Source organism: Leptonotus elevatus, chromosome 17 (assembly GCF_054856555.1).
Source record: "Leptonotus elevatus isolate MCC_2025b chromosome 17, RoL_Lele_1.0, whole genome shotgun sequence".
NCBI lineage: Eukaryota > Metazoa > Chordata > Actinopteri > Syngnathiformes > Syngnathidae > Leptonotus > Leptonotus elevatus.
This window is the reverse complement of record NC_141255.1, coordinates 13748847-13775380: the sequence shown is the minus strand read 5'-3', so window position 1 is coordinate 13775380 and position 26534 is coordinate 13748847. Positions and strand designations below refer to the sequence as shown.

Here is a 26534-nt window from a genome sequence, read left to right as displayed (position 1 = left end):
TAAATGAACAATTAAGATCACGTGAAGACACTTGAGACAACAAGGGGGCGGGTGGGGGTTATGTTGGGGTGTCAGGTTAGGACCCCTCCCACCACCCCGCAGTGTAACATGAAGCTTCACTTGCTGCCGTCATCACATGGCACATGGAAATTTCCACTCAGTCTCCTTGCTTGTTAAATTGGAAGGGTCTCCATCTCTTGTTTCTAACAGTCCTCCTCCTCCTCCTGCTGCTTGCTACTACTTCCAACTGCCTTCCACTCACACTTGGTAAGCCCCTATTATCCTCTTACTTGTTTTTAAATTCACTTTAATCAAGCATACATTCACTTTAATCCAGCATGCAATCAGCGCATCTTCAAATGTATCGTCTGCCGTTGTGGTGTTAAAATTATTATCGTTTTAATTGGCTTGAATGGAGGGATTTTGTAGGTCTTTCTTACGGTCAGGAAATTGAAGGTCGCTTTACATATGTATTTGAGTTAAATTGCTATGAATATATTTTTGTTTGACGATAGCACGTTCGTATTAGTTTGAAACGCCGTGTTTCGAGAATGCAACAGGATTGCTTCCTACTTGGAGTCGCCGCGCGTAAAAGCTCCGAAATGGCGTCGCGATTGAGCCACGCAAATTATTTCTAATCTCTCAATTTGGATTTTAATACCTCAGTTAACCTTTCTGCATTAAGGTGTAAAAGTGCGCGTGTTACTGCTCGTTTTATTGCACGTTCACTACCTCCCGTTTTTTTTTTTCCTCCACGCGTTTGCGGAACAAAACAAAAAGAGTCTGCCTCACATGGCGTGGGGCCGAACACGCTCCTGTCGCCGATTCATGGCGATAACGACAGTAGATTGAGAAATGTGGTTTGCATGGCTAGTTTTTATGCAACAGGAGAGCTCATCACGAGCTAATAGTCATGTTGTGACTGCAATCATGGGCTCCGATGGTGGTGCTAGAGCTATTAGCTCAAATAGAGACCGCACAATGGTGCCGTTTTAAAATTTGAGTTTTTGTTGCATAGTGCAATAGAAGTGTCTTAATTTAGCACACAAGAATGATTTATTGGACGTCTCAAGACGATGTACTTTTTACAGAGCCAAAACTCCGCACAAACTGTATATATGTAGCTATAATTCACTAGAAAAACAGTAAACATGTAATTTAATTGTACTAATAACTATAAATGCAAAAGTATCCATGACCACAATTTATCCCAGTGACATTTAAATTATTTATGTTCACTGTCATAAAGTCAGGCAACACTGAATACATTCAATATGACTCAACACGACAAATAGCATCAACTCCACAATATGTCTACAACACTAGACAAACTAGGGAATTAATAGTACAGAGTCAATCAAAAGTGTGCATTATTATCTTTGCTAACTCAAAAGTAACTAACAAAACTAAATGTCTAAAAACACACTTTTCTATGGATTTTCCAAGTCACTGCATACTTTTAGCCTACATTTTCAATAGTGTTACATTGTGTTGCTTATCTACACTTTTCTGCAGTGTTTACGCTGGTCTTAAGCCAGCCAGCAGTATGAAGCAACACACCCTGACCACACAGACACACACAAAGACTAGATTCAGTTTGGAGAATGTAAGGGACATCTTGGGCATATTTGAGTGGCATGTTCATCCTGTCATTGCCTCTTTGGCTGCTATTAATACACGTTGACCATGCATATATTCCCTTTTGGCACACTTCGCCACATATATTTCTAACCAACCAGCAGTGACCTAAAATATTTTTCTTCATTCAATGAAACATCTGGAGCGGCACATCAGAGACATTTGTTTATTTCACTTTGAGCAAGCAACACAGGAAAGGCAGCAAAATATCAAGTATTGAAATGACTGAGTAGGAATGGAGTTTTATCTCGCTGTGGTAAATCGATTAGACATAATACTGTACTGGTCAACAAAATTATGTAATAAAGTGCCCCATGACCTGTGGGTTAATATTCTTTTCGGTTATGCAATTGGATACATAGACTTTTCATATGTATATAGCAGCTTGAAGATGAAGGGAAATTGAATCAATTATTATATGAATGAACACAAAAGCATAAAGAAACATTTTGCTCATTTAGCATCAAACACTGTTGCTTTTTAAGATGACATATATTGTTTATTGGGGGTGTGCGGTTGGTGGTATCCAAAATGGAAAGGGTCTCTTAAGAAGTATTTAAAAAAAAAAGCATATTTGTCTAGCAAAATGACTTGCGTACACAATATGCAATATTGATGCTCATTGTATAAAATAAAAATAAAATAAAATAAATAAAAAATTAAAAATTGTGTTAAATATATTTGAGGTTTTTTTTTTGGCATATTTTCCTTGTGGACCTTCTTTCCTTACTCTGGATGACTTTGATAATGAATGTATCCTAAACATCCATCCTCTGCTTAAACCTACTTTTCTGCATTCCTTCCTTCATCCCACCACACCTGTTTTTTTATTTTTTATTCTTACTTGTTTTCTCGCGCCTCTTCCTTCTTTGCATCACTCCTTCCTTTACTTAAAACAACTTTTTCAATACTGCTTTACAATCTAGTTTTTTTTGTTCTCGACTGATTATTTGCTGTTATTTACAATTCATGTAAAAAAACAAACAAACAAAAAACACTTAAAATTTCATACCTACCTTTCGTACACTTGTAAAAATGTGATTAAATGCAAAAGTAATTGTTGCATGGGCTTAAGTTGTTGTCGCATTGAGCGTTGTGGTAACACCTCAGCAATGAATTTAGCAGCGCGGCGCCAAGCCGATTCATCTGGGGACAAATGCGCAACTTGTCACGACCCGAGTTGAGCTGATACGTCTTCGTTTCTACCCCTCGATGGTGGGCCACCCTATACGAGGGACGGTCTCTTCTTGTTTTAGTGACAAGCGGCGTTGGTCCTTGCGGGAGGGGAAATTTGTTTTCCTCTTTTCCACATGGTGGTCAGAGGTCACAGGTCAACCACAAGGGCTCAGTGTCTCGTTTGATGATCTTGAAAACACAGTGGGATGTTTGCCCACACAGCTGCTTGGACCCTTTGCTGGTCCTACAATTAGGCAATATGACGCGAGAGCAGGTGATGTACTCTGGATATCGTCACAGGCTGTGACAGTAACATCAAGATTTTTCAGTGTGATATTGTGATTATACAACTGTTTTAAAAAATACATTTATTAGTTGTCAGTAATAAGTTACAACTAATTATGACTTTATTTTTTATTTAAATATTTATTCAGCTCTGTCAATAAAAATAGAAAACAGTGGCATTAGCCGTTCGCGTGACAGGCTAACTAGCCAAACCGTCAACATTGACAAGAACGTTAAACAGAAAATAAAATGAAGTTTGTTTTTCTGATTCTCTTCTACGGAATGAGTTGGATTATAAGTCAACTTCCCATACTTGTTGGTGAGCTTTTTGTAAAGGCAATGTCTAAAATAGAACCCGTTGTGTTTGCTTTTACAGCACTCTGCTTATATATTTGTACAAGGCGCCCCAGTAGATTGAATTGAAAAAGCCTTTCAAGTCATTCTTCAGCCCTCTTGACAGGCCAATGAAAACAGGGCTGGACTGCTGCCTGAATCTCGCACAGCAAAGTGAAGGAGTCTGCCGCCATAAATAATGCACAATATGACTTATGCACAAGATTGACCATAAGTTACATAATAGGTGACAAAAGAGACCTGGCAATTGCCAAATCGCATTACGCTTGCAAACATTGAGACGTTATGAGGAACATATAAGCATATAAGATCTAGTTATTACAATAAACACATTGAAAATAATGTAAGCAAAAAAACAACAACTAGTTTCTTGTGGAGCAAACTGAACCTTTAAATCCTTCTGTTCCTCAACTCAAGCCCACAAGCAAAGGAGTAAAAGCGCGTCACTTCCGTCACGGGCAAGTTTGTGGATCGATGCAAAGCGATAAGAAAGAGGAACAGGTCACAAACAAGGTTAGGACACACGAGGTGCTCGTACAAAAGGCCAAGTTTAGATGGCGACTGCCGCCGCCATGTGACGCCATTGGCGGCGTGTGTATATTTTCTTATGGATGCGTTCATCACATGTACACTGCAGTCATGCATGTGAGGTGGGAGTTGTCACGTCAAATGATGGATTCCTCCCAGGTGGGTACACAGACAGACTAGAGATGGTTGTGAGGCAATCGTGAGCTCCGCACAAGCTTTGTGTTTGTGTAGCTCCTTTTTTGAGGACGTGGCACTTGGAAATTCGGACAGACCAACACAAATAAATGGGAGCTGCATGACTCAGCCAGATGTGTTGAAACAAAAAGTACTTCAATGTCCAGCTCGGATTTGAATTAAAGTAACCTACGGTTTTAAAATGGGAATTACTAACGACTTGGTAAATACAAACAACTATATAAAATAAAAAAAATACGCAAAATTAGCATGAATTAGTGGGTGTACAACTAAATATATTTTGTAGTCAACTATTATGTGATGAAAGTTGAATCAGTCGGTCAACCAAATTTAATTTATTCAGCACAGTTTCATCATCATGTATTAGTTTCCTACTCACTGGTTTGCTCCACAGAGTGCTATAGTCCAGCAACGGCAGCAGATGGGCAAATGAAAACTCCTTTGTAAATTGGCCATTTAGAAGATGAGAAGCCAAAAACATATGATTAGTGATTAATGGACTTGAAGCTTTAAACATCGATGTAGAGAAGTAAAGTCGACATAAAACATAGCGCAAGTACGAATGGTGAAAACATGTCGACGAGATATGACATTGACATTCCAAGATATCACATTTCATTGATCAACGACGGACGAAAATAGTCATTTTAAAATTAGCTCAGAATGTTCTGAAGTCCTGTTTCCATGGCAGTGTTTTATGGAGCAGAATAATGCTAATGAAGCGTACTACACAAATGGTGACTTTGTGTATCCCAATGTCTTTACTTACTTATATCATATCATGCTGTTATGTCATCCAGAATAACATTGGCTTAGCAAGCGCATTCGTGGAAAACAGGAGCCAGAAATATACGTTATCTCAGACTTGTGAAATTCTTAGAGGCTCTGCGGGCACTGTCAAGTCTTCGATAGAGCTCTCAAGGATTTTCACAGCCTACTGAAGAATTATCCCCAAGATCAAGTTCCTTTTGTTGATAAAATTCTCCATACAATTTTTGTTATATCTATTATATCTGTGTTTTCTACGTCATGATCACATTATAAGCCACGTCAGTCACTAATGGAGATTTTTTACAACCCATTGAGAGTTTTAGACTTAATTTAGCGATTTCAGATTCCTAATTTTTATGATCACTGCGCGACACATGGCCGTGGGAGGGACTGTCCCATTTACCGTACATAGGTCCAGGACTGGCTTGAATTAAGTCACGCTGGAGGGGCTTTGATGAAAAGGGGAAGGTGAACAACCCTTTGCGATTGATGATGGCACTAACATGCCCCACTTGTCATGTTGTTGATGGACTTGGGGAAATCGGTTGTGTCAAGTAAATTAGATCAAATAAGAAACTAGCAAAGTAAAGAAAAGAGGCTGAAAGTCTGTTTCGACGATGAGTTGGATTTAGACATTCATTGATGCGCTTGTAAAAATGAGCAAATTCGAGAGCGGTGCGCTATTCAGACCATTATAGGTGGCTAACAGCAAAAAATGAAAGAAGAGGAAGCGCCTCCTTCAAGGACTCTGCCTGTCCTGTTTACACAGAACTTATCAATGGTGATAAATTCCATGGTGGTGTGTGAATATATATTTAGCAATATGGCGTTTCATAACAGGGGTGTGTCAACACAGGTGATGGTGCGGCGCTTGAGCAGCCGTCCTTGTTGCTATCAAACGGGTCTTCAAGTGTTAGTTTTCTTTTTGACTGGGTTGCATCACAGCATTTTATTTTATGTGTCAAAACGACTTAAATAATTGAAATGTACCATTCCCGGATGCTTGTATACTTTATGGCATATCGTCCATCCCCCAATCCTCCCTCTCGCTTTCCTCCAGTATCACAGCTTTCTGGCCACAGGTGATTGGCTGAGCATTTGTTGAAGTTATCTAAGGAATGTTGGTGGACTGACTTTTGGTGTAAATTGCCGCCGTTTGTCACTTTTATGACTTTTTTTGTTAATATACTCCAACAGAGGATATGTGTTAGAAGCTTAAGGTAGTTTTTGCTCATTCCGCGCAATAGGAGCCCCTATTGAGCTTTTTCCTAAAAAATAAAAAAATTCAGGGTTCTTCCATACACAAGATGAGCATTTTTTTTTATTCGAGACTGCCAAATTGAAACAAGTCAGGCCAACGTAGTTTTATGTCCATTCCAGCCTCTTGCAGTTTAATCCTCCGTTATACTCGCTTTTAGCCGTTAATTGATTGCAAGGAGAGCGATAAACACACAGGCAGGAATGAGCTGCTGTCAGCCACAGCTCAAGCCCAGACAATCACACGCGGATGTAGCCCCACTTGACCCCACCTCCTCAATGTATACAGACACAACAGACACTACAATACAAACATTTTGTTCTATGCATGATTTCATAAGTTTATGTTGTGTTTAAAGCAGGTGGGAAAATTACATTAAAAAAAAAAAGTCTCTACGGGCTTGGATTCTCACTTATTATTTGGAAGGACAAGTCCAGAGGATTCTCAAAGTTCACTTAAGTGGAGAGTGTATGTTCTCTCTTGTTTGAACATTACGAAGCGACGAGATAACGCCTCATCCTTGACATGTACACGACCTTGAGCACAGCGACATCCCCTGCCGCTGCGCTCTGATTGGCGGAGCGGCGGTACAGCCTACTGTGGCTAGTACAGCTAGCAGTGCACCTGGCAATGTGTGTGTGTGTGTGGGGGGGGGGGGGGTACCTAGTACGCCAAGTTAGAGGAAAGTCATGTGACTTGCCATGTGATCACTTTACAAAGTCAGACATGACAGAGCTCACTAGTGTGTGTGATATCGTTCGGTGATGTTTTATTCCTTTTTCTGTAGAGGCAGTTTGTGCAAGCATGTGATTGTGTGTGCTTTGGGGGCAGGGGGGATTCTTATGATGCTCAAAAGGAGAGCCCAGTCCTGATTGGGTGACCGAAGTCCTCCCTCCCCTCTTTTAAACGCGTCCCTTCTCACCTGAGTTACAAAATAGCCGCAGCTCCTCGACCCTTCACTTCTCTGTTACCGTCCGACTACTAAAACATATTGTTGGCTAAGAAACGAGGAGTGGTCAAGATTTTTTTTTTTCCACAAAGGAATCTTCCGCTTAAGTGAGTATGTTTTTAAATATGTTAGGAATTTGCTCTTTTTCATCTTTCTGTCTTATTTAAAAGTATGCAAATGCACAATTTTGAGCGTTATCTTGATGCATGATCCGACTGCAACGAGTATTTGGAAAAACACAGCTGCTGTCTACTTTCTGCACTTCTCTGCAGTCGGGCTGGAAGAATTTTGCGCTCAAATGGTTGTTTTGCTGATGCAAGACATTGCTTGGGCGGAGGAATAGGGTCAGGATGAGTTCTTCTAGGATTGAAAACAAAAGAAGAATGATTGTATATCATTGCAATGCCTGGCGGTACCGCCACGCAATGGTGCTGCCCTTTACCATCAATTTTTGAATGGTAATCTTGTGACCATTGATCAAATTTGGCTCATTTAGTTTTGAGAGGGTTGCAGCCTAGTGACTATTAATGTTTGTGTGTCATATAAAACCTGTCTCAACAAATTAGGTCAGTGAGTGACCCTGTTGACATTTAGCATAAAACACAGGAGCTGAAAATTTGAGTGGAAACAAGATTGTCACATCGTATGTTTCTTGGACACATTTTACGAGTATGTGTGTTTCCCTCGGAATCTTCCACAGCGCCCCTGTGGCTGGATACGCATGGTTTGATGTATATTCCAGATGTGGCCACTCCAAATGCATGAAAACGCTATGTGTCAATTAGTTTGTCATGGCTAGACAAGCTTAAAAATTAAAGCAGCATGTGCTCCATACAAATGAGCCTATATTGTAGAGTTTCTAGAGGCCAGCGGGGCACTAAAGTCCAAGTGGGGGTAACCCAGTCAGACAGGTTAATCCTCTTTGCGTTGAAAGTCAACATGTAGGTATCAAAAAGCAACGCAATGGTTATTTAGCTGGACTTATGGATACGGGATGTGGTTGATAGCGGTAACATACGCGCGAAATGGTCATTGGCTTAAACACAGGTCAGGCTTCCAATTGGAGAGGCAAAAACAAAGTATATGACTAACCGTGTGTCAAATCAAGTCAGCAGTGAGGGTCAGGCGGTTTGTTTTCCACATCTCTGACGTCAATTCACGAGAGCCTATTGACTGTAAACATGCCAAGTGTATTGTGATGCTAAGATACTTCTGCTCAGCAGCTTCTTTTAGTACGGAGTTGCTAAACAAGTAGTGGGTGGCACTCTGGTTGTGTAATATCGTGGCATGGAAATTTGACGGTAAGAGGTGTTAACTACCAAAAAAGACACAGCAGACACGCGTCACAACATAGACGGACTAACTCAGCTGTCTACCTGCACTTCAAAGACAGACATGCAATCGCATCCATTTTACAACTGAATGTAATATTATCAAATGACTGTTGTTGCCGGGCAGATACCATTCGAGGTTTGGGGCGTGCCTCGTGCGTAGGGGGTAAATAATTGGGTTTCCGCACCTACACTCAGACTAGAGCTGTCATATCGAGCCAGAGTGCATCATTGATGTTTAAATACGTTTAGAACGTGTTAACAAAGTGTGTTTTAGTAAGTTTAAATGTGTTTAAAACATGTGGGAGGGGTAAAGGTGTTTGTAATATGGTCTGTCAATATCATTGATTTTTTTCCCCTGACGAGTCTGGAATGTAACTCCCCTGATGAACTGGGATTCCTATCAAATACATTCATTGGCATGGATTCTTAGGTTTCATTAGAAATTCAAAAAATAAAAAAAGCAATTGAAATTGGCTTGTATTAGATAGTGATATATTCGATTTAAAAGCTCTAGAGGGCCCCTTGAGCAAAATAATCCAATTACTGCCTCATTAAGGAGCTTTCAAGCTTCGTCTTGCTTTCTTGTTAGCAAGATTACGCAACTAATTTGTTCGCAAGACTCTTGAAAATGTTGGGGAGGGGGCACAAAAAAGAAGCAAACAATTAAAAGAGAACACGACTTAGTGATTTTATAAGGCCGTTCTCGCTGCTGTCTAAGAGCGCTTTGTATGACTTTGACACAGCAATTTGTGTTAGCCTGAATCTCTACATTACATTGCGTAATAACGATGTTAAAGTGGAAAATGTGAAGCAAGCCTAGTCCCCCGTGAGTCTGTGAGGCCTGCGTTGTGAACAAGGGGGCCCCTTGATGGCTGACAAACTCCTTGCATCCGTGGCCTAATTACAGCGCTTGTTGACTTTACTCAGACCAAATCTCAATGTCACCTTTTGCATGTTACAGAATATATGCACAAAGACAATCTACTATTTGGTACACGTAAATGTATGGTTATCTAGTAGGAAATTCGCAATGAGGAGCAATGTACGAGAGGCGTCCTTGTTGTGTCGAGCGAACCGTTTCCACTGTGAGGTAACAAACAGTTCCAGGAGGAAATGGTGCAGACTCATTTGCAGTGGAAACATGTTTCAGTCAAAAAAGACATCTATAAGATGCATTATTTAAGCGCGCTAACGACAATTTTGTTTCCTTTTCAGGGTCACATTAGGGGGAAAAAACACCAGTTACAAGTTGAAAAGAGCACATTAGTGTCTGGTGACCGCTGACACTGTCAAGTGAGCGTTGGAAAATTCATCCCGCTGCTAACCACTATGCCAAAAATCGTGGATCGCATGGAGCTGAGGAACGTCTCCACGGAGGCCGACGACGACAGCACGGACAGTTTGGACCGTTTCACCCAGACCATCGATTCCGAAAAGGCCACCATCAACAGGTATGCACTACATGCACATAACACAAAACCCGAAGAGAACAATTCATCGACGCATTCTTAAAATCGATTCATGTTCAATTTGTGCTTTTGTAGTCAATTCCTGGACGACATGGATGATGGCGAGAGCCAGAAGTTCCTGACCAATGGCATGATGAAGAAGAAGAAATATGAAGAGTACCATGAGGAATATGTAAGAATTGCACTAATAAATTGATTTTCATTGTTCGATGGGCTGCAGTGAAACGTTATGATGAATGTTCCACCACGCACATGACTTGAAATTGTCTTATCCCATATTTGCATAGAATTGCACGAGAGATATTCATCTATTTATAATTATCTTGTTCTAATACACATAATGTGATCGCTCCTCTGTCCCCATTTCTCTCTCTCTCTCTCTCTCTTTTTAAAATCCGAGCAGCATCCGGGCCATACATCCTTTGGAATGTCGGTCTTTAACTTAAGTAACGCCATAATGGGCAGCGGGATCCTGGGCCTGTCGTATGCCATGGCCAACACTGGCATTATATTGTTTACGTGAGTATCAACGCAACTTGTCAATGACGTTAGTGGAAGAAACTCTAGTAGCAGTAGTTGTCAATCAAATATACCACCCATTCACTCACTCTCTCACTCTGTGACCCACTGCACTCTCCTATCACACGACACCTCTTCCACCCACTACCCATGCAATCTCATAGAGGCAAGCTCATGAATCGACCATGATGGAGTCTCTTCTATAATATAATACAGACTGCATCATTAGAATGAGGAACCCAGGGCATTCATAGCGAATGTTAAAAATGAGCTTCTCTTCTTCCTTGCATATAGACTCCTCCTGATTGCTGTTGCCATCCTCTCCTTATATTCTGTGCATCTGCTCCTTATGACAGCTAAAGAAGGAGGTTGGTATCAGGGTTGTTATAGTTTGGGAATTTTTCATTTTAGTTAGTTTTTAATTATTTTATTTTATTTTTTTAGTTTTCAGGGTGGTTCTGTTAGTTTTGATCAGTTTTAGTTATTTCATAAATGCTTAGTTTTAGTTAGTTTCAATATTTTATTTTTTTAAAGTGTGTATTACTTGTGCGCAATATTTTAAAAAAAAAACGCTAAGGAAGCAACGTCATCTAAAGGTGCTTTTCTATTGGCTGCTGCTAGATGACGTCACTTTTGTGTGACACACTTTCAAATGTCCTTATTCCGGTTAATATCAAAATAAATCATCCCCAAAGGCTCATGCATTAAGTTGATTACCAAAGACTAAAACAAAGGACATTTTTGCTATAAATATAGTTGGTTTTAGTTTTGTAAACATAAAATGTAGTTTCATTTAGTTTTCGTTTTTTAAAAAGCGTTTGCGTTTTTATTTTATTTCGTTAACAAAATTGTTTTGAGAATTTTAGTTTTCGTTTTTTTGTTGGTTTTAGTTAACTAAAATAGCTTTGGCTGGTATTGAGTTTTTCCTTCAAAACAAGGGATTCCATGTTAATGAAGCTAATTGATTTTTGCAGGATCCCTCATCTATGAAAAACTGGGAGAAAGGGCATTTGGTTGGCCGGGAAAAATAGCGGCATTTGGATCTATCATAATGCAAAACATTGGAGGTAAGGAGCAGGTTTAGAATATATGATTGGGAAAAAAAAATGCTTTTAAATCTTTGACTAAATTTCAAATCTGATGTCATTTTGCAGCCATGTCTAGCTACCTCTTCATTGTGAAATACGAGCTGCCCGAAGTGATTCGGGCTTTCATGGGTTTAGAAGAAATTACTGGGTGAGTATGTGTTATTCTTTTGCAAGTATGGACGGAACATCTTCAGCCTCTAAACCATTTTTGGCCCACTGTGTTCGTAGTGAATGGTACCTGAACGGAAACTACCTGGTGATATTTGTGTCCATTGGAATTATTTTCCCTTTGTCGCTGCTTAAAAACCTGGGTAAGTATGAGGAGATTGTGAAGGGGTTCCTAATGTTCTGGCCAGTGACGTACATCATTGCCTAGTTTACAAGCTGTTAGTTATTGCCTTGGACTTGTAAGGGATCCGTGTTGCATCCTTGCAGCTGTCTATAGTCAGCCAAAAGTAATTCAACACAGTTTCTCAGTCAGCTCTGTCAAATGTGACTTAAAGCAAAGTATCATTAAGGCCTTTAGTCAGCTCAATCACTCACATGTTTTATGGAGCGGGATCAGTGCTCGAAGTGGCTCAACTCCAACAAAACCTGCTCTGGAATGAAAGTAGAGGCAGATATGAATCTGTTGGCACGACAGACAGACCACTTTCAAATTGCCCCTCACATCTTTTATCCATCTATTATTGGCTATTCGACCTAATCTGTGACCCATATCGTTGAATAGACATTCAAATGCATTTCCAGCTGTTTATAGGAAGAGCGCAACAAAAAATAGCAATGATATCTACTGCACGTTGTCTTTCTTATCAGAGTCTGTATGTCATTTTATTTTCATTGCAGGTTATCTGGGTTACACGAGTGGTTTTTCTCTTTCCTGCATGGTGTTCTTCCTGGGAGTCGTAAGTTGATTTTTGTAAAAAAAACGTTTGGATATTTAGGTCTGGTTCCTTAGTTATAAGGATAGCTTTAGCATAAAGGTTACTGTCACTGTTTTGCATCCATTGTGCCAAACACTACTTAGGAGAAATCTTATGACAACAATGTTTTCAGAACCTGAGGTTTCATATTCAAAAGCACATTTCGACTTTCAGAAATAAATGAAGCCCGGTCAACTGAGAAATATGACCATGGTAACAGGAAAGCAGCCTGGTGACTGTCAGTCCAGCAGATGGAAATTCAAAAATAGAAAACGTAGAAAAGGTTCTTCTTAAATTTCTAAGAAGTTGGGCCTAAATTTCTCCCTCTGGTGGTCGCTGCTATGGAGTCAAATCCATTGGCCTAAAATTGCTTCGAAACAAAGCAACAACACAGCCTAACCTTGTTGATCATTTTCAGTTAATAACGTCCTTTGCGTATTTAAAGGAGAAGTCAACCTTAAACATTTCTTGACAATAATATATTATATGTGATCGCACTAGTCTAAACATGACATTCTGATTTATGTAATATGAGTTATGAAGCAAAATCCATCCATTTCAAGGACAGCCATTTTGCGGCTTGCTGTCGACTGAAGATGACATCACAGTTGCTCAGGGCTCAGGCAACGACCAATCACAGCTTACCTGTTTTCTGAAGCTGAGCTGTGATTGGTTGTTACCTGAGGCCTGAGCAACTGTGATGTCATCTTCACTCGACAGCAAGTGGCAAAATGTCCACCTTCTGATATTGTTATAAACTGCTGGATTTTGCTTCTTAACATATTTTCCACTAACGCAATATTAACAAGAATATCATATTTAGACTAGTGGGGCTGCATAGACTGTATTATTGTCAAGATTTTTTTTTTGGGGGGGGGGGGGGGTTGACTTCCTCTTTAAAAGATGCCCAACATGGTTGTCTGTGACCATGCCTAACTAGGCTTGACATGAATTTCCAGATGATCTACAAGAAAACTCAGCTCCCATGTCCTCTTCCGTTCCTGGACCACCCGTCGGCCAATTTAAGCATGAACGCCTCGCACATGCCGGGCGTGTATGCGTTACACAACCGCTCGGAGCAGATGGACTTCTCCCGGGCGGACGTGTCCCCGACCGTCACGGACAGCCACAGCGCTCACGCCTCCACCGGCGTCCACTTCGAGCCGCACCACGACGACGAGGACGTGTGCACCCCCAAATACTTTGTCTTCAACTCACAGGTAGGCCTGAAACCGGTTGCTTGCTCAAATGTGAGGGAATGCTATTTGAATAACAATTTTTTTTGAAGGTGAAAAGTAGCAAAATGCCGCAACAAGGTTGTGAACTTGAATGTTTGGTTAAGGTGGTTTTGAAGGGTGTGTCATGTCTTTTGTACACATGTAGGATTTGTGGTCTTTGTGTGCCACTGAGAACCTACACTGGGATGTAAATTAAAAACAGCCTTTCACAGTGAGTCACAATGATCCTTAATGCCAATTTAATTAAATTAAATAATTAAATTAAACTCCTGCCTATTTGCGGTATTTACAAGTTCACCATTGCGCCATAACCCACCACCCCCCCCCACCCCAACCTTTTTCTTTTTAAATAAATTTGCTCTTTCTACGTCGCAAAAGGCCTGATAGGAATGTCATTTTTGGTATAAAGTAAGTATTGCTGAAGTGAAAAATCTCAACTGAGAGACTAAACGAGCCTTTAAAGATGCAACTCTCAGTTGAAGTTTACTGTCACACTCCACAACAAAAAACAATTACATGTTGCATAATTCCAATAACCATTTTGCCTTAGAAAAGTCAATTAGCTTAATGCTAACACACGGCAACAGCCTCAACATTTAAGCAGCTGCAACATTTATAGACAGACAACATAACAATACTCACAGGCATATATTCTTTATCCAGCAACAACAAATATTATTGCATCTCAGTGATTTACTTAGTTGTGAAACTCTTCTTTGTTTGTCTCTACATGTCAGTACTATACTGCCTCCTGGTGGCCACAAGGAGCACAATGTTGAGGCATTTCCATTTATTTGAATGGAAGTTATGTTTATTTTTTTTTAAATCAAACTTTTTGGTTTTGAATAATGTAACAAGAATTTGAAATTATACTGTTTTGAGGTCATAGTTTGTGGTATATTTACAGTCTACTCTGTTGATGTAAGCAATTCCATACATTTTTATGGGTGTGACATCAATTACTCATACTTTTGTTTTGTTTTTTGAGCTCAGTCCTCATCCCCCATGAACAGTAGGGTTTTACTGTACATTATATAAAGAAAATTACAGACAATACACTTTTTGAAAGAAAAAAATAATAATAACAGGAAAAGTAGTGTAGTTAAGGCCAAACACTTGGAACAATTATGCTGAAACTTAATGACATATTTTTCTCAAGTTGTACATTTAGAAAGCCGCTGACTTGTAGTATCACTAAAACAAGATAAATAGCCTCCCATAATTCTACAATATCTCTTCCAGACGGCGTATACCGTGCCCATCCTTGCCTTTGCCTTTGTGTGCCACCCCGAGGTGCTGCCCATCTACAGTGAGCTGAAAGAGTAAGTGCAGTTGTTTTCTTTCCAAAAGTGACATTCTATATTTTCAAAACTGGTGCAGAACTAAATATCAAGTATGTGCACTGTTATTTCTGCAGTCGCAGCAGGAAGAAGATGCAGACTGTCTCCAACCTGTCCATCTTGGCTATGCTCATCATGTATATGATGTCGGCACTAGTTGGCTACCTCACCTTTTATGGTAACACAACTCAACAATTGACTTGAAGACAACTAATTGATATTTAAAATTTCTATTGTATTTTTATCTTTAGACATGACACAGGAAGCTATACAACGGCTCATGTACTGCACTTAATGTGTCTTGAGTGGGTGGCATTTCACAAAGATTGTTTTTAACTGGCGGGAAACCGCAAAGTACATCCAAACATGACAATTTGCATTAGCATTGTCCAAGTTCAACAACCAAAGGCCGAGACAAAGATATTAGCAGTGAATGTCAAACATTGTCTAATAATACTAACATGACACAGTTGGCCTACAAATGAGTGTTTATTTTCAGTCGGCCCGGTGTGAATTGCGCTAATATAAGAGTGCGGCCTTGCAACCCACACCGGACGGCTTGGACCAAACCGGGTCCAAGCCATCAGATCTCTCTCTTTCTCTCATGTGGGTCCACGCATACACCAGCATGTAAATGGACTCGTGCTGGGATTCAGTGTCATGTCTGAACAGGAACAAGAGTTTTGTTGCCGTGCAGAATATGTTCTTCTAAGTTCCGTTATGTGTTTCACAAATGGCCGTTTCCATTGCAAATCACAGAAAACGTGGAGGCGGAGCTGCTTCACACCTTCACCAAGGTTTACAAGTTTGACACCCTGCTACTGCTGGTGCGTTTGGCTGTCCTCACTGCCGTCACGCTGACTGTCCCCATTGTGCTCTTCCCTGTGAGTATCTCATGTATTAAATAGGCACACATGATTGATTTGTTTTGTCCTAACACTGTATCTCGTTTTTAGCTGGCTTGTTATAACAGCTGCTACTCACTAAAATAAAAAAAACAAGGGAAAAAAATTCTTACCCCCACCCCGAGTCCATATTAGCGCAATAGTATCCAATATTGTAGTCAAATGCTAATCACTTCAAGTAAAATAGTGATTCACTTGACCTACTTAATGCCCCCCCCCCCAATATATATATATTTTTTTACTTCTCAGTTATAAAATAACAGTGTTCATTAAAAACAGTATACCTGTATTATTGTAAGCCATTGTTACATAATACAATTTGAACATTAATTACTGTGCTTAAATATAGGTGGGGACAAATGTACTTATTGATTACACTAAAATGTATTGCATATGCAAGCTACAGTAGATAAAAACTGCACTTGATTGAATAGTTACAAATTAAATGCAAATTTACCATACTGCACAAAAACTCTAAATACAATTGTTTCAAAAAGTTTGAACAGGCAGGCCTTATGCACAGCAACATGCTCCATTCTACTAGACTTGACTGTTTCATGTTTTAAATTTAGCATATTTTATGTGTATTTAATCCTGTAATTATTTCACATTAAATTGATACCTGTAATAATAACACCTGACTGCTATTAAATAAATGTGAACGATATATTTTAACCACAGTATATTTGTTGGTCCCAAAGGCTATTTTAATATATACTTTTAAATACATAATATTTTAAACCGATGCTTCAAATCATCACTGTTTATCCGACTCACAGAAATAGAAAGACTATAAATACTACTAAGAGAATTGCTGCTCAGGATGTGATTTTTGTGTCATAATCAGGACGCCACTGATGTTCTCTTCCTTGGAGAACACTATGCAGGTCACACTTGCTTGTGCTAGTTGCTGAAATACCTCATCAAACCGACAGGGGGCGCAATTGCCTACACATGCTATCGGCACTCATTCCTAGCTTCAGTGTCTGATTGCATGTTGAGTAACAAGTAAGCCTGTGATGGTGATGCCCATAGAAAACCCCCCGGATACATTCATTCACATAGTTCCTTCCCAAATATGGCCAGGGGCTAAATTGAGCTTGGTCTTAATCTGACACAAGGACAAATTTGGCTGCTGACCAAGAGGAAGTGTCATGCCCTCTTTTTAGCCTTGGTCACATAGCAACTTCTGTAGAAGCTGCGAGCAGCCACCGGGTGGCAGCAGCAGTCTTGTTGTCATTCTGTCCTTTTAATGCAGCAGCCTTTGTTATGAAAACACATCTTCACTGTTTTACATAGTGACTGAATGACTCATAGATCAAGCTTATGTTGACATTTTGTCCTTGTGACTGATCACCCTCACATACACATTAGTACGAAAGCGTAATCACATCCTTGCACGACTCTGTGGATACAACTGGAGATAACGTGTCTGGAAGGAGCGGGAGGGAGAGGAGAGGAGAGGACCCCCCCCCCCCCCCCCTCCTTTTCGCAATGGAAGTTTACTGGATCAGAGTGGACGGTGGAAAAACCCTCACCTTGACCAGTGCTTTCAGGGCGGTTCGGGGGCGCTACGAAACAATGCACCACCCTAATATACATAGAGCTTTATGATGAACCCTTAAGAGTGGGAAGTATTATCCAAATAGCAGGTGTTGTGTTTATAGGTGAGGCCAGTTTACTCGAAGATCATTGTACCTTACGGCTTAAGAGATAGTATCGATATGCACAAATACTCATATCACAAATTTATATTGACGAATGCACATTTGTTGGCAATTGCCATGCCCGCATATATTGTGCTACATTTCACCGTACCATGACCGTGACAACCTTGGCTTCAGGTGAGACGTCAGGATGGAAAGCGGCGCTGTCCCTCTGCCAAGTTTCCACCTGACATTTGAGAATCTTGCCTTGAATCCTCGCCGACCTTTATTTTGCTTGTCGACCTTCAGCGAGAGATTAACATTAGCTTTGTCTGCGGCCGTCTGTCCTCGGCCCCCGCGGAGAAGTCGTACACAAGAATGTGTGTGTGTGTGTGTTTGTGCGCGCGCGTGCGTACGTGTGTATAAACTGCACAATGTGCGTGTGTACGTTTGTGTGCAATCATGTGAGCGGAGATACAAAACGGAGGGCGGATCACACAGGGCTTTGCCAGGATTCGGTGCATTTTGAAGGAGCTCTACATGGAGGTAGAGGTGTCCCAGTTCTCAGGCTCGTATTGAAGAAATGCTTAACCGTAACCTTTATGTCCTAAGCATCAATTAAAAAAAAAAAAAAAAAAGGCTTCCTATTATGGCTACAGATAAAAACAACTGATTAGAGTTTCTCGAGCAAAGAGCTGGAACACACAACTTGCCTAATGACAGACTCGCTAAAGTTTGCATCAGCTTTTACCGGTAGTCCACGCCCCAATTTGCTGACTCGTCATGAGAGTCTAATTATGTGGACTAATGTACTCTAAAGAAGTTTTACTGTTGATCATTTGAGTGTATGTCAAGAACATAACATTAACTTTGACTTTCAAAAGTGAAAAAATACACGTCCAACATAACATTTTAAGTCCCTGTAAAGTGAAAATAAATGTCTTTTAAATTTGTTCAAAGCCTCCAGTGCCACGCCATGACAACGAGGCACTCTAAAGTGGCCACACCAGGCCGTGATGCACATGCTGACTGTCAAGTCGAATCCCCCGCTCCTCATTCGTCTGTCTTTCTCTGTCTGACGTGCACACTCAAGGCCAACAATGAGGCGCTCTATCTCAGCAACACTGTTTTAGTTATGTCAAAAAAAATTATCGCAAATCTAAAAAACTTTTCATGTTTAAGGCTAATGCTTGGATTGTTAGGTCATTTTTCAGAATCTTGCTGAACCATTATTTACAACATTTGTTGCAAAAGTGGTTGCAGGAACCAAAATGGCCACTAGAGCCCCCCCCCCCCCCCCCCTCTTGAGCACTACGTTTATGCTGCTTGAGGTTTTGTTTTGGCTGCAAAAGCTGGAAGTGAAAAGGCATCATTGGGCCTGTCATGCTTCGCTTCTTGTGTTTCGTATATTTTTTTTACATGAAAGGGGACTTTGTTTTTGGTTCATTTCTGCTGAAATGAAAATTGCCTCTGTATACAGCTTCTGCTTTTTCTCACTAGATTAGAATGCGGGTGTGCAAGTTTACAGACGTTCAAGTCTGCGTGAAGTTTGCAAAGACTTAATGAGTAATTGTGTAAAATCTACTTGCGACTGGTCTTTCTGCACGTCTTACCAGTTCATCCACATTCTCACTGTGTGTGCTTTTGGTGGGGGAGGTGGGTTGGGCAGCGGGGGTGTCTGACAGGTAAATAGCAAGAGTCAAAAGTGTACAAATATCACACGGTGTAGTCCAAAGGCTTCGCGCCAGGTAACAGTTGGGTGCCGAATAGTTTGGAGCCTCGGAGAGAAATGCCCCGTCCCGGTTCGAGTTTTCCGAGCCTCGTTATGCAACAGCTGGTAGGAGAGAGGGAAAGGAGGGTGCAAGGTTGTAGAGTTTTACGGGGGGATGCAGTTAAATTATTGTCAGCATCTCAGATGGCTCTTCATGCTGACAACTTTTTGGCCGTAATCCCAGAAAACCCCATCACAATTGAAGGTCAGCTGGGTTTGAATTGCCACTTTTTTTCGCCTTTCTCAAGGATGATTATTCCAAATAAATCTGTCAACATAGGCGACATAAAAAGATGTTCTTTTGCGCCTTGTGTAGGTGAAATATAAAACGCAAAAGAGCAAGGGTGGTTGTTAAAATAATCAACTGTCAACTCGTAGTGCCACACCTCCCCCTTTTCCTGCAGAGACGTCCGCCTTCCTCTCACTGGCTGGCTGATGCAACCTCATGGTTGCCTTGCGAGATAATCTCTTTGCCTTTTCGAATGGGCGCCCTCAAGCCCTGTCTCTCTTAACCGCTCCCTGTGCAGCCAGCTTGCCGCCGGGTGCTTCGGGCTACGCTGGATGCAGGCGACCTTTTACCTACTTGAGGCTTGAACACGGACTGCCTGTGGCTCAAGCAGTACCGGGCGTCTTAGCGGGGATCTGTGGGCTCCGCTGTTTCTCTTAACATGCACACTTTTTTTCCCTTTGCGCAAATGTACAAACAGCATTTGACACACTCCAGTCAATCGCAAGCGTGGGAATGAAGCTTGGGACTGTTGTTGTTGTTACGGACAGATAACGCGGGCTCAAGACAAGTGTGGCCTGCTTTAATTTTGATTTCTTATCCCGTCAAGCCAAATCCTGATAAATGGAAAGTCAAAACAACAGGTGCTTTATTTTTTCACAAAACATAGGCACTACTTTTCAGAAGCCATTTGAATACTTTTATTGTCATGGCAATACATTTGACTATATCAGCAGCTCAGTTAGATGTATGAAATATTTTAAAATGTAATACTTAATTAGGCAACTTAAATAGACCAGTCCAGCAACCATTATCCTGATCAATGTGATATGGAAATCAGGAGTGCCTTATCTATTCAAAATATTTTTAAAATAATTTTCCTTATGGTCAAATTGATGTGAGAATCTTGTCTTGTTTTTTTTTGTCCAGATCCGCTCCTCCATCACAACCTTGCTTTTTAGTGGCCGAAGTTTCAGTTGGCCTCGCCACATGATCATCGCCGCCTGCATCTTGATCTTCAACAATATGTTGGTCATCTTCGTCCCAACCATCCGAGACATCTTCGGATTCATCGGTAAGTGGGCCATAAAAAAAAAGAAGAAGGAAAAGCACGCACGGGAATCCCACATGGAACCATGTGAAGATCGGCCATGGAGGTCTGATTAGCAGCTTCGGGTCAGAGGTTGTTTTAAGTTCAGTAAAGAAAAAGTGCACAAACTTAAAGTGTCAGGTGGCCGGTCGCGTGAGAAAATCGTGACCACTCGGTTTAAAGATTCATGGCACTTTAACACCACAATGTTAAACATGGCTGTTCCCCCTCCCTCCCCAGATTATTCAAAGTTGATATCTATTAAGCAATCAAGTGGCAATTTTTGAAGAAGAAAAAAACTTGAATTGAAAATTAGCTGCAACTACAATTGTTTGAACTGATCCACAACAGGACCGGACATGTTCGAGGACATGCGTCACGAGTTTGCAACGACGTAATTTTTATTGACCTGTGATTGGCTTAAATGGAGATGGCAATACCTACAATAAAATGTGTATGGCACTTGTCAACTCCCGAAAATAAATAACATTTTACCAAGTACTTGTTTAGTTTTCAGAGTTTGATAGTGCACCGTTGTTTGCTAGTAGGTGTGGCTGTATTTTCTTGTCTAAATGGCACTTGGCGGATTCTGCGTTGTGTGCGTGTGTGTGCATAAAAATATTATGCAATCAAGTGACATGGCTGCCATTTGTGGATTTTTTTAAACACGCGATCTCATTTAAAGTTTAAGACGCAGAGAATCCCTTTATTACAATTGTGCCCTCGTCACAGTGGCAACTGTCAAGTTAACTAAAATTGTATGTAATTGCGTGTCATTTGTCGGCCAGGTTCCTCGGCGGCCACCATGCTCATCTTTATCCTCCCTGCGGCCTTTTACCTCCGGCTGGTGAAGACGGTACCGCTTCGCTCCCCGCAGAAGATCGGAGTGAGTCCACACATATGCACTTTCTCAAGATATCAGCTTTCCTATTTCAAAATGTGACTCATCAGAAATTTCACCAGAAATCCCGCGGTGCGTCCTCCCTCACCCGAAAGCATCGACTAATATTTTGTTCCTGTCTCGCTCCGCAGGCCGCCGTCTTCCTGGTCGTGGGAATCGTTTTCATGACTGGCAGCCTGTCACTCATAGTTCTCGACTGGATCCACAATCCACCAGGTTCCAGCGGGGGGCATTAATCGCACCATCTACGACCTCCCTGGAGCAACATCTGGGGAGACGCCTCAGCCCCCGCCTTAAACATATATTTGCCACGATAGCCGGACATATCAAGATGTTCTTCAGGCTTTTCAGTTGAGTTTTGCTGTATTTTTGTGGGGGTTTTTGTTGTAATAAGTTCTGGTGGCGGTTGTTCCCGAGCCACGAAGAAGTTGAACGAACTTTCACACATTTGTCGCCCGCTTCTGCGCACTTGAATGTGGACATTTGAGTTCGGAGTCCGCAGCCCTCCTGGAAAACACGAAGCACTTCTTTTCATCACTCTGTGGCGTCGGACTAACACACGTACACTCGCAGCCAGTCAAGTTTCATTTTGCTGCTCTCTTCAATATGAACAATCGAGAAAGGAGGCTCGCCAAAGTCTGCATGCACATACAGAAACCGTAACTTTAGTCGACTGGTTTTAGCTTCACACGATCAACCATCCTGAAGTTGCATCTCTGACGACACGAAGCATTAGAGGTGCTTCCAGTATTACAGTCACGAAGGGGATTTGAACAGTATACTGTATGTATATAATTGTCTACTGAATAGGTGAATGATGTACATAATACGGAGAATCTGCTTCAGGCACTTGTATGGCCGTTCAACTAAAACAAAGCATCTTATTTTTTTATAAACAATTAGGTTGTTGTTGTTTTTTTTTATACATAGAATACACAAAAAGTGTCAATCAGGACAGCCACCCATGTGATGGGTATTGTAGTAAAAATATTGTTAATTTGTGCCATATGCTCATGAAGGCGAAGTCATAGAGTGGAGAATGCATGCACTGGTGCCTTCCTTGACATAATCAGCATTTGGAACCTCTCTCACGACCGTGGGTAATCTTTTGAAATTGTGCCTTTTCAATTGGCTTTCATTTATTGGTGCCTTGACGATAACATTCAATTCTCCGTTTTGTGACACATGCAGCCAAAGTGGACAACATTTACAGATCCTTTGTAGATCTAAATACAAGAAGCAAAGAAATATTTCAAGTGAAATAGTGTTTATGTGCATGTTTCTTTTTGGGGGATTACACAAGGTCTTTTTGGACAACTGTATATGCTTTGTAAATAATCTTTATTTTATTGTACACTGACTGTCAGTGTCGGTGAGTGCATTGTTGAGGGTATGTTCTGCAATCTAATGTTTGTTTTCGTTTATATAAATATAAATATGTTCAACATGCATTTAGACTTTTTCTTGCTGTATGACAGTAGTCTTTTTTTTTCTTATTATTTTATTGTCTATTTGAAAAAAATATTGCTCTGTTCGTGTCCATTTTCATGTCGTCAGACTGTCACATCGGAATGATTAGAATACGTTTTCACTAAACATCACCCATTCTGTAGCTTATTATGTCTTGCTGGCCAACACTGGGTTCAAGATGGAAAAAGCAGCAATACGGCCATCAGGCTCCGCCAGGACAATCAAGTGCTCTGATCTCACTGTGCATCAACTGCTGCCATAGAAACATTTGGGGAGGTATTACTTGAACCGTGGAAAGCTTTCCACAGGCCTTTTCAAATCAACCAGCATCGTGACTGAAAGGCCGACTGATGGGTACAATCTCCTAATTGTGACCGCTTCTTTAATTTGACACTCATTTATTCTGTCCACCCCCCCCCCCCTGTTGGGTTTTTATCTTGCAGCCTCACGGCTGCTCCGCCAAAGTATCTCAGGTATCGTAAAAGTTTCCATCTAGAATTGTTTTTGCGTGATTTGAGCCAAGCTGCTGCTCACGGTTGAGCAATCCAAGCATTAGTAAAAAAATAACAGATAACAAAAGTGCTCCTTACTGGCCGCAGTGCATCCTGCACCCTGTAGAAATAAAACTGAACTATCAAATTTGTGATTGTACCCATTCAAAGGGCATGTTTTTGTATACATGGTGCTGTTTCAATATGAAGAATAAATATGTGAAAAACATATTTCTGTGCAAATCATTTCATTCATGATTTTTTTTACATGGGCAGTGTTACAGTTACGTAAAGGGCTTACGTAAAATATTATCGGTGTTTGCCATCATTGCCATATTTCTGACATAACCTTTGGAAATCAGTGTTCTTGTCTCAGTTGCATCCACACATCACTTGTAGCACCAACTCGTAAAGTTTCCAAACAGGAGGCGGAAAAGTGGGAGTTAGATAATCGCTCATTGGATTAACTCAACTCGAGAAATTGCATGATGTGTTTCATTGTACGCATACACACACACACACACTCTTGGAACTAGTTTGATTCGTCTTTAGGTGCAAAACTCCAGGAGTCCCTTGTGCAATGTGACTTGAATGAGATGTCAGCTTTGCCAGAGAACAAACTGTAACTACTTGCTCTCCCATTACCCGTGTGCAAGATGACACCGGGCTGAGCTGGCAAAAGGCAAAGCGCCCAGGCCTGATGTAAATGAGCGGAAGGTCGTTTATGAATTTGACAAAGCACAAGCGGCAAGCCCCGCTGCGTTAAAGTCAGAGCTATGAGTACATTTAAACAACATTAACCAAATGAAAATGGTAAAGTTATTCCAAAAGTATGTGAACTGGAATAGTGCGATAAAATACAATTGACATTCAAATGAAAATAAAACAGGGCAGACATTTTTACATCTTTTATCGCTATTCATTAAACTGAACTCGTGCTGATGCACAACAGCATCTCCACGCTTTGCTTTTTTTCATTCACAGGTACAAATAATATGATAGCAGCACTCACAAAGCTGACACTCACCCTTTACAAACATATACATGGCCCAGCTAACCGTAAGCTGTAAAATAAAATAAAATATGCGTAACACTTTGAGCTATTGATGATTTATGAAGCGACTTCCGCAAGGCAAGTTGCTTTCAACTCCTCGATCACACCCTCAACACACCCAGGGCAACCCCCCCCCCCCCCCCCCAACATTTATTTTTCCCGATTTTGCCATGTGTCTCACTCAAGCATGGCTGCACCTGGCGCCACCACTTCCAAATAATCGTAGCTCACATATTAAATTTGCATGACTTATATTGCCAAACTGTTGGCTGCTTCACGTGCGACAGCTGCCCAGTGAGCGAAATGCCTCGGAAGGTCATCTTGACTTACTTGGACGCCCAATTGCCAAAATATTTTGGCACCCCTGTACATAGTAATAGAAAACTATTGAGTTTGTCTTTACAGACTTTATGACGCTTGTGGCACTAATGTATCTGACCTATGTCCTTGCTTATTCATCAATTGATTCATCTTTATTGTCTCGTAATGCAGTGCTTCGCAATTGTTTTTTTTCCAGGAAGTAGAACATATTTTGCCGTTGACGGCTATAAAGGTCAAAAATTCATTTGAACTATTTCTGTTAGTTTAACATTTGTTCCACTTTTGTTAACAAGAGTATGAAAACCTAGATTTTTTTTATTGTACATTTAGAACAGATATAAAATTTGTGATTAATCGTGAGTTAACTAGTGAAGTCATGCAATTAATTGCAATTAAAATATTCAGGGGCTTCAGGCGATTACATTTTTAATTGTAATTAATCGCACGACTTCAATAGTTAACTCACGATTAATCACAAATTTTATATCTGTTCTAAATGTACAATTTAAAAAATCTAGGTTTTCATACTCTGGTTAACAAAAGTAGAAAAAAATGTTAAACGAATAGAAATAGTTGAAATGATTTTTTTTTTACGTTTATAACCGTCAATGGCAGTGAATGAGTTAAACAGCTTCCATATTGCATCGGTTTACATCAACAATGTGCTGTAAGTCCTTATGGGACTGACTGAAGCGAATGCAAGTCGCATTTTGTCATAAATCTGATTACACAACATCGAGACAGCGTCAACCTCCGTATATTAATATGCAGCTTTGCATGCGCCAGCCAAGAGAGCGCCGTTTGTGTTCTATTTCCGCATCTCTCGACATGTCTGACTGTCTCTCTGAACACGACAAAAAAGCCATGCATAATGCAGGTTGTTCTTCGTCACACCAACACATTTTACGCATAACACTAAAACCGAATAAAGGATAGCTTGTTTAACTGCAGATTGAATGAAAATGCAACAAATATCAATTTGCCTCTAACAAAACTATTGGAAATTTGTAAAGACATATAAATGGCTAATCCAGTGTCTTCAATATGATGAGATCAAGACGTGTAAATTATTTGTTGGGGAACAAAAATAACACTTCAATTCTGTTTCTTTTTATTTATGAAAGGCAAACTACTATCACTCAAACGTCAACATCTTTTTTTTTTCTATTATCTTTCAACAAAAGGCTACCAAAGCTGGTCAAACATTGATTCTTAGTCATTTGTTTATTTATGTCAATTCAGGAACAATTAAACCTGTTAAGTCATTAAATAAATAAAAAAGAAGTTGTGTTTTTAATGCAAATACATGAACCTGAAACAAAAAAAACAAACAAACACAATTTACCCAACGCTACACTCAGGGCATGCCAATATTTCACAAAAGGCAAGCAAACAGTTGCTGCATCCTTGCCTCAAGCCCTCAACAATAAAAATATTTTTGCATGAAGGTTTTCCGGGCAAGTATTGGGCATTCGATTTAGAATGTGATGTTTTCCTCACTCTCAAAATGTTGCTCTGAGGACTTTTAACATTGCAGTGTTATTAGTCTTGGTCTGGCTGACATCTTTGCCTAAAAAAACAAATACATGTGTTC

At 40.5% G+C, this 26534-nt stretch overlaps 2 protein-coding genes across 8 annotated transcripts in view; one reads left to right on the top strand and one right to left on the bottom strand.

Moving 5' to 3' along the window:
* Positions 1-26534, bottom strand: part of LOC147160107 (uncharacterized) — a 68872-nt gene that overhangs the window by 34202 nt on the left and 8136 nt on the right. The gene's annotated exons all lie outside the window — the stretch shown is intronic.
* Positions 101-23053, top strand: slc38a4 (solute carrier family 38 member 4). 2 transcript variants are annotated; one of them, XM_086058464.1, is made up of 16 exons: positions 101-267; positions 9704-9939; positions 10033-10129; positions 10361-10476; positions 10771-10844; positions 11451-11543; positions 11631-11712; positions 11793-11875; positions 12411-12469; positions 13447-13707; positions 14968-15047; positions 15143-15243; positions 15825-15949; positions 20544-20688; positions 21492-21589; positions 21736-23053. In XM_086058464.1, exons 2-16 carry the CDS (start codon positions 9818-9820, stop codon positions 21838-21840), a joined length of 1641 nt encoding a protein of 546 aa, XP_085914590.1. In that variant the 5' UTR covers positions 101-267; positions 9704-9817; the 3' UTR covers positions 21841-23053. The 2 variants fall into 2 exon arrangements, with proteins under 2 accessions (XP_085914590.1, XP_085914591.1); XM_086058465.1 differs by lacking the exon at positions 101-267 and adding an exon at positions 6958-7261.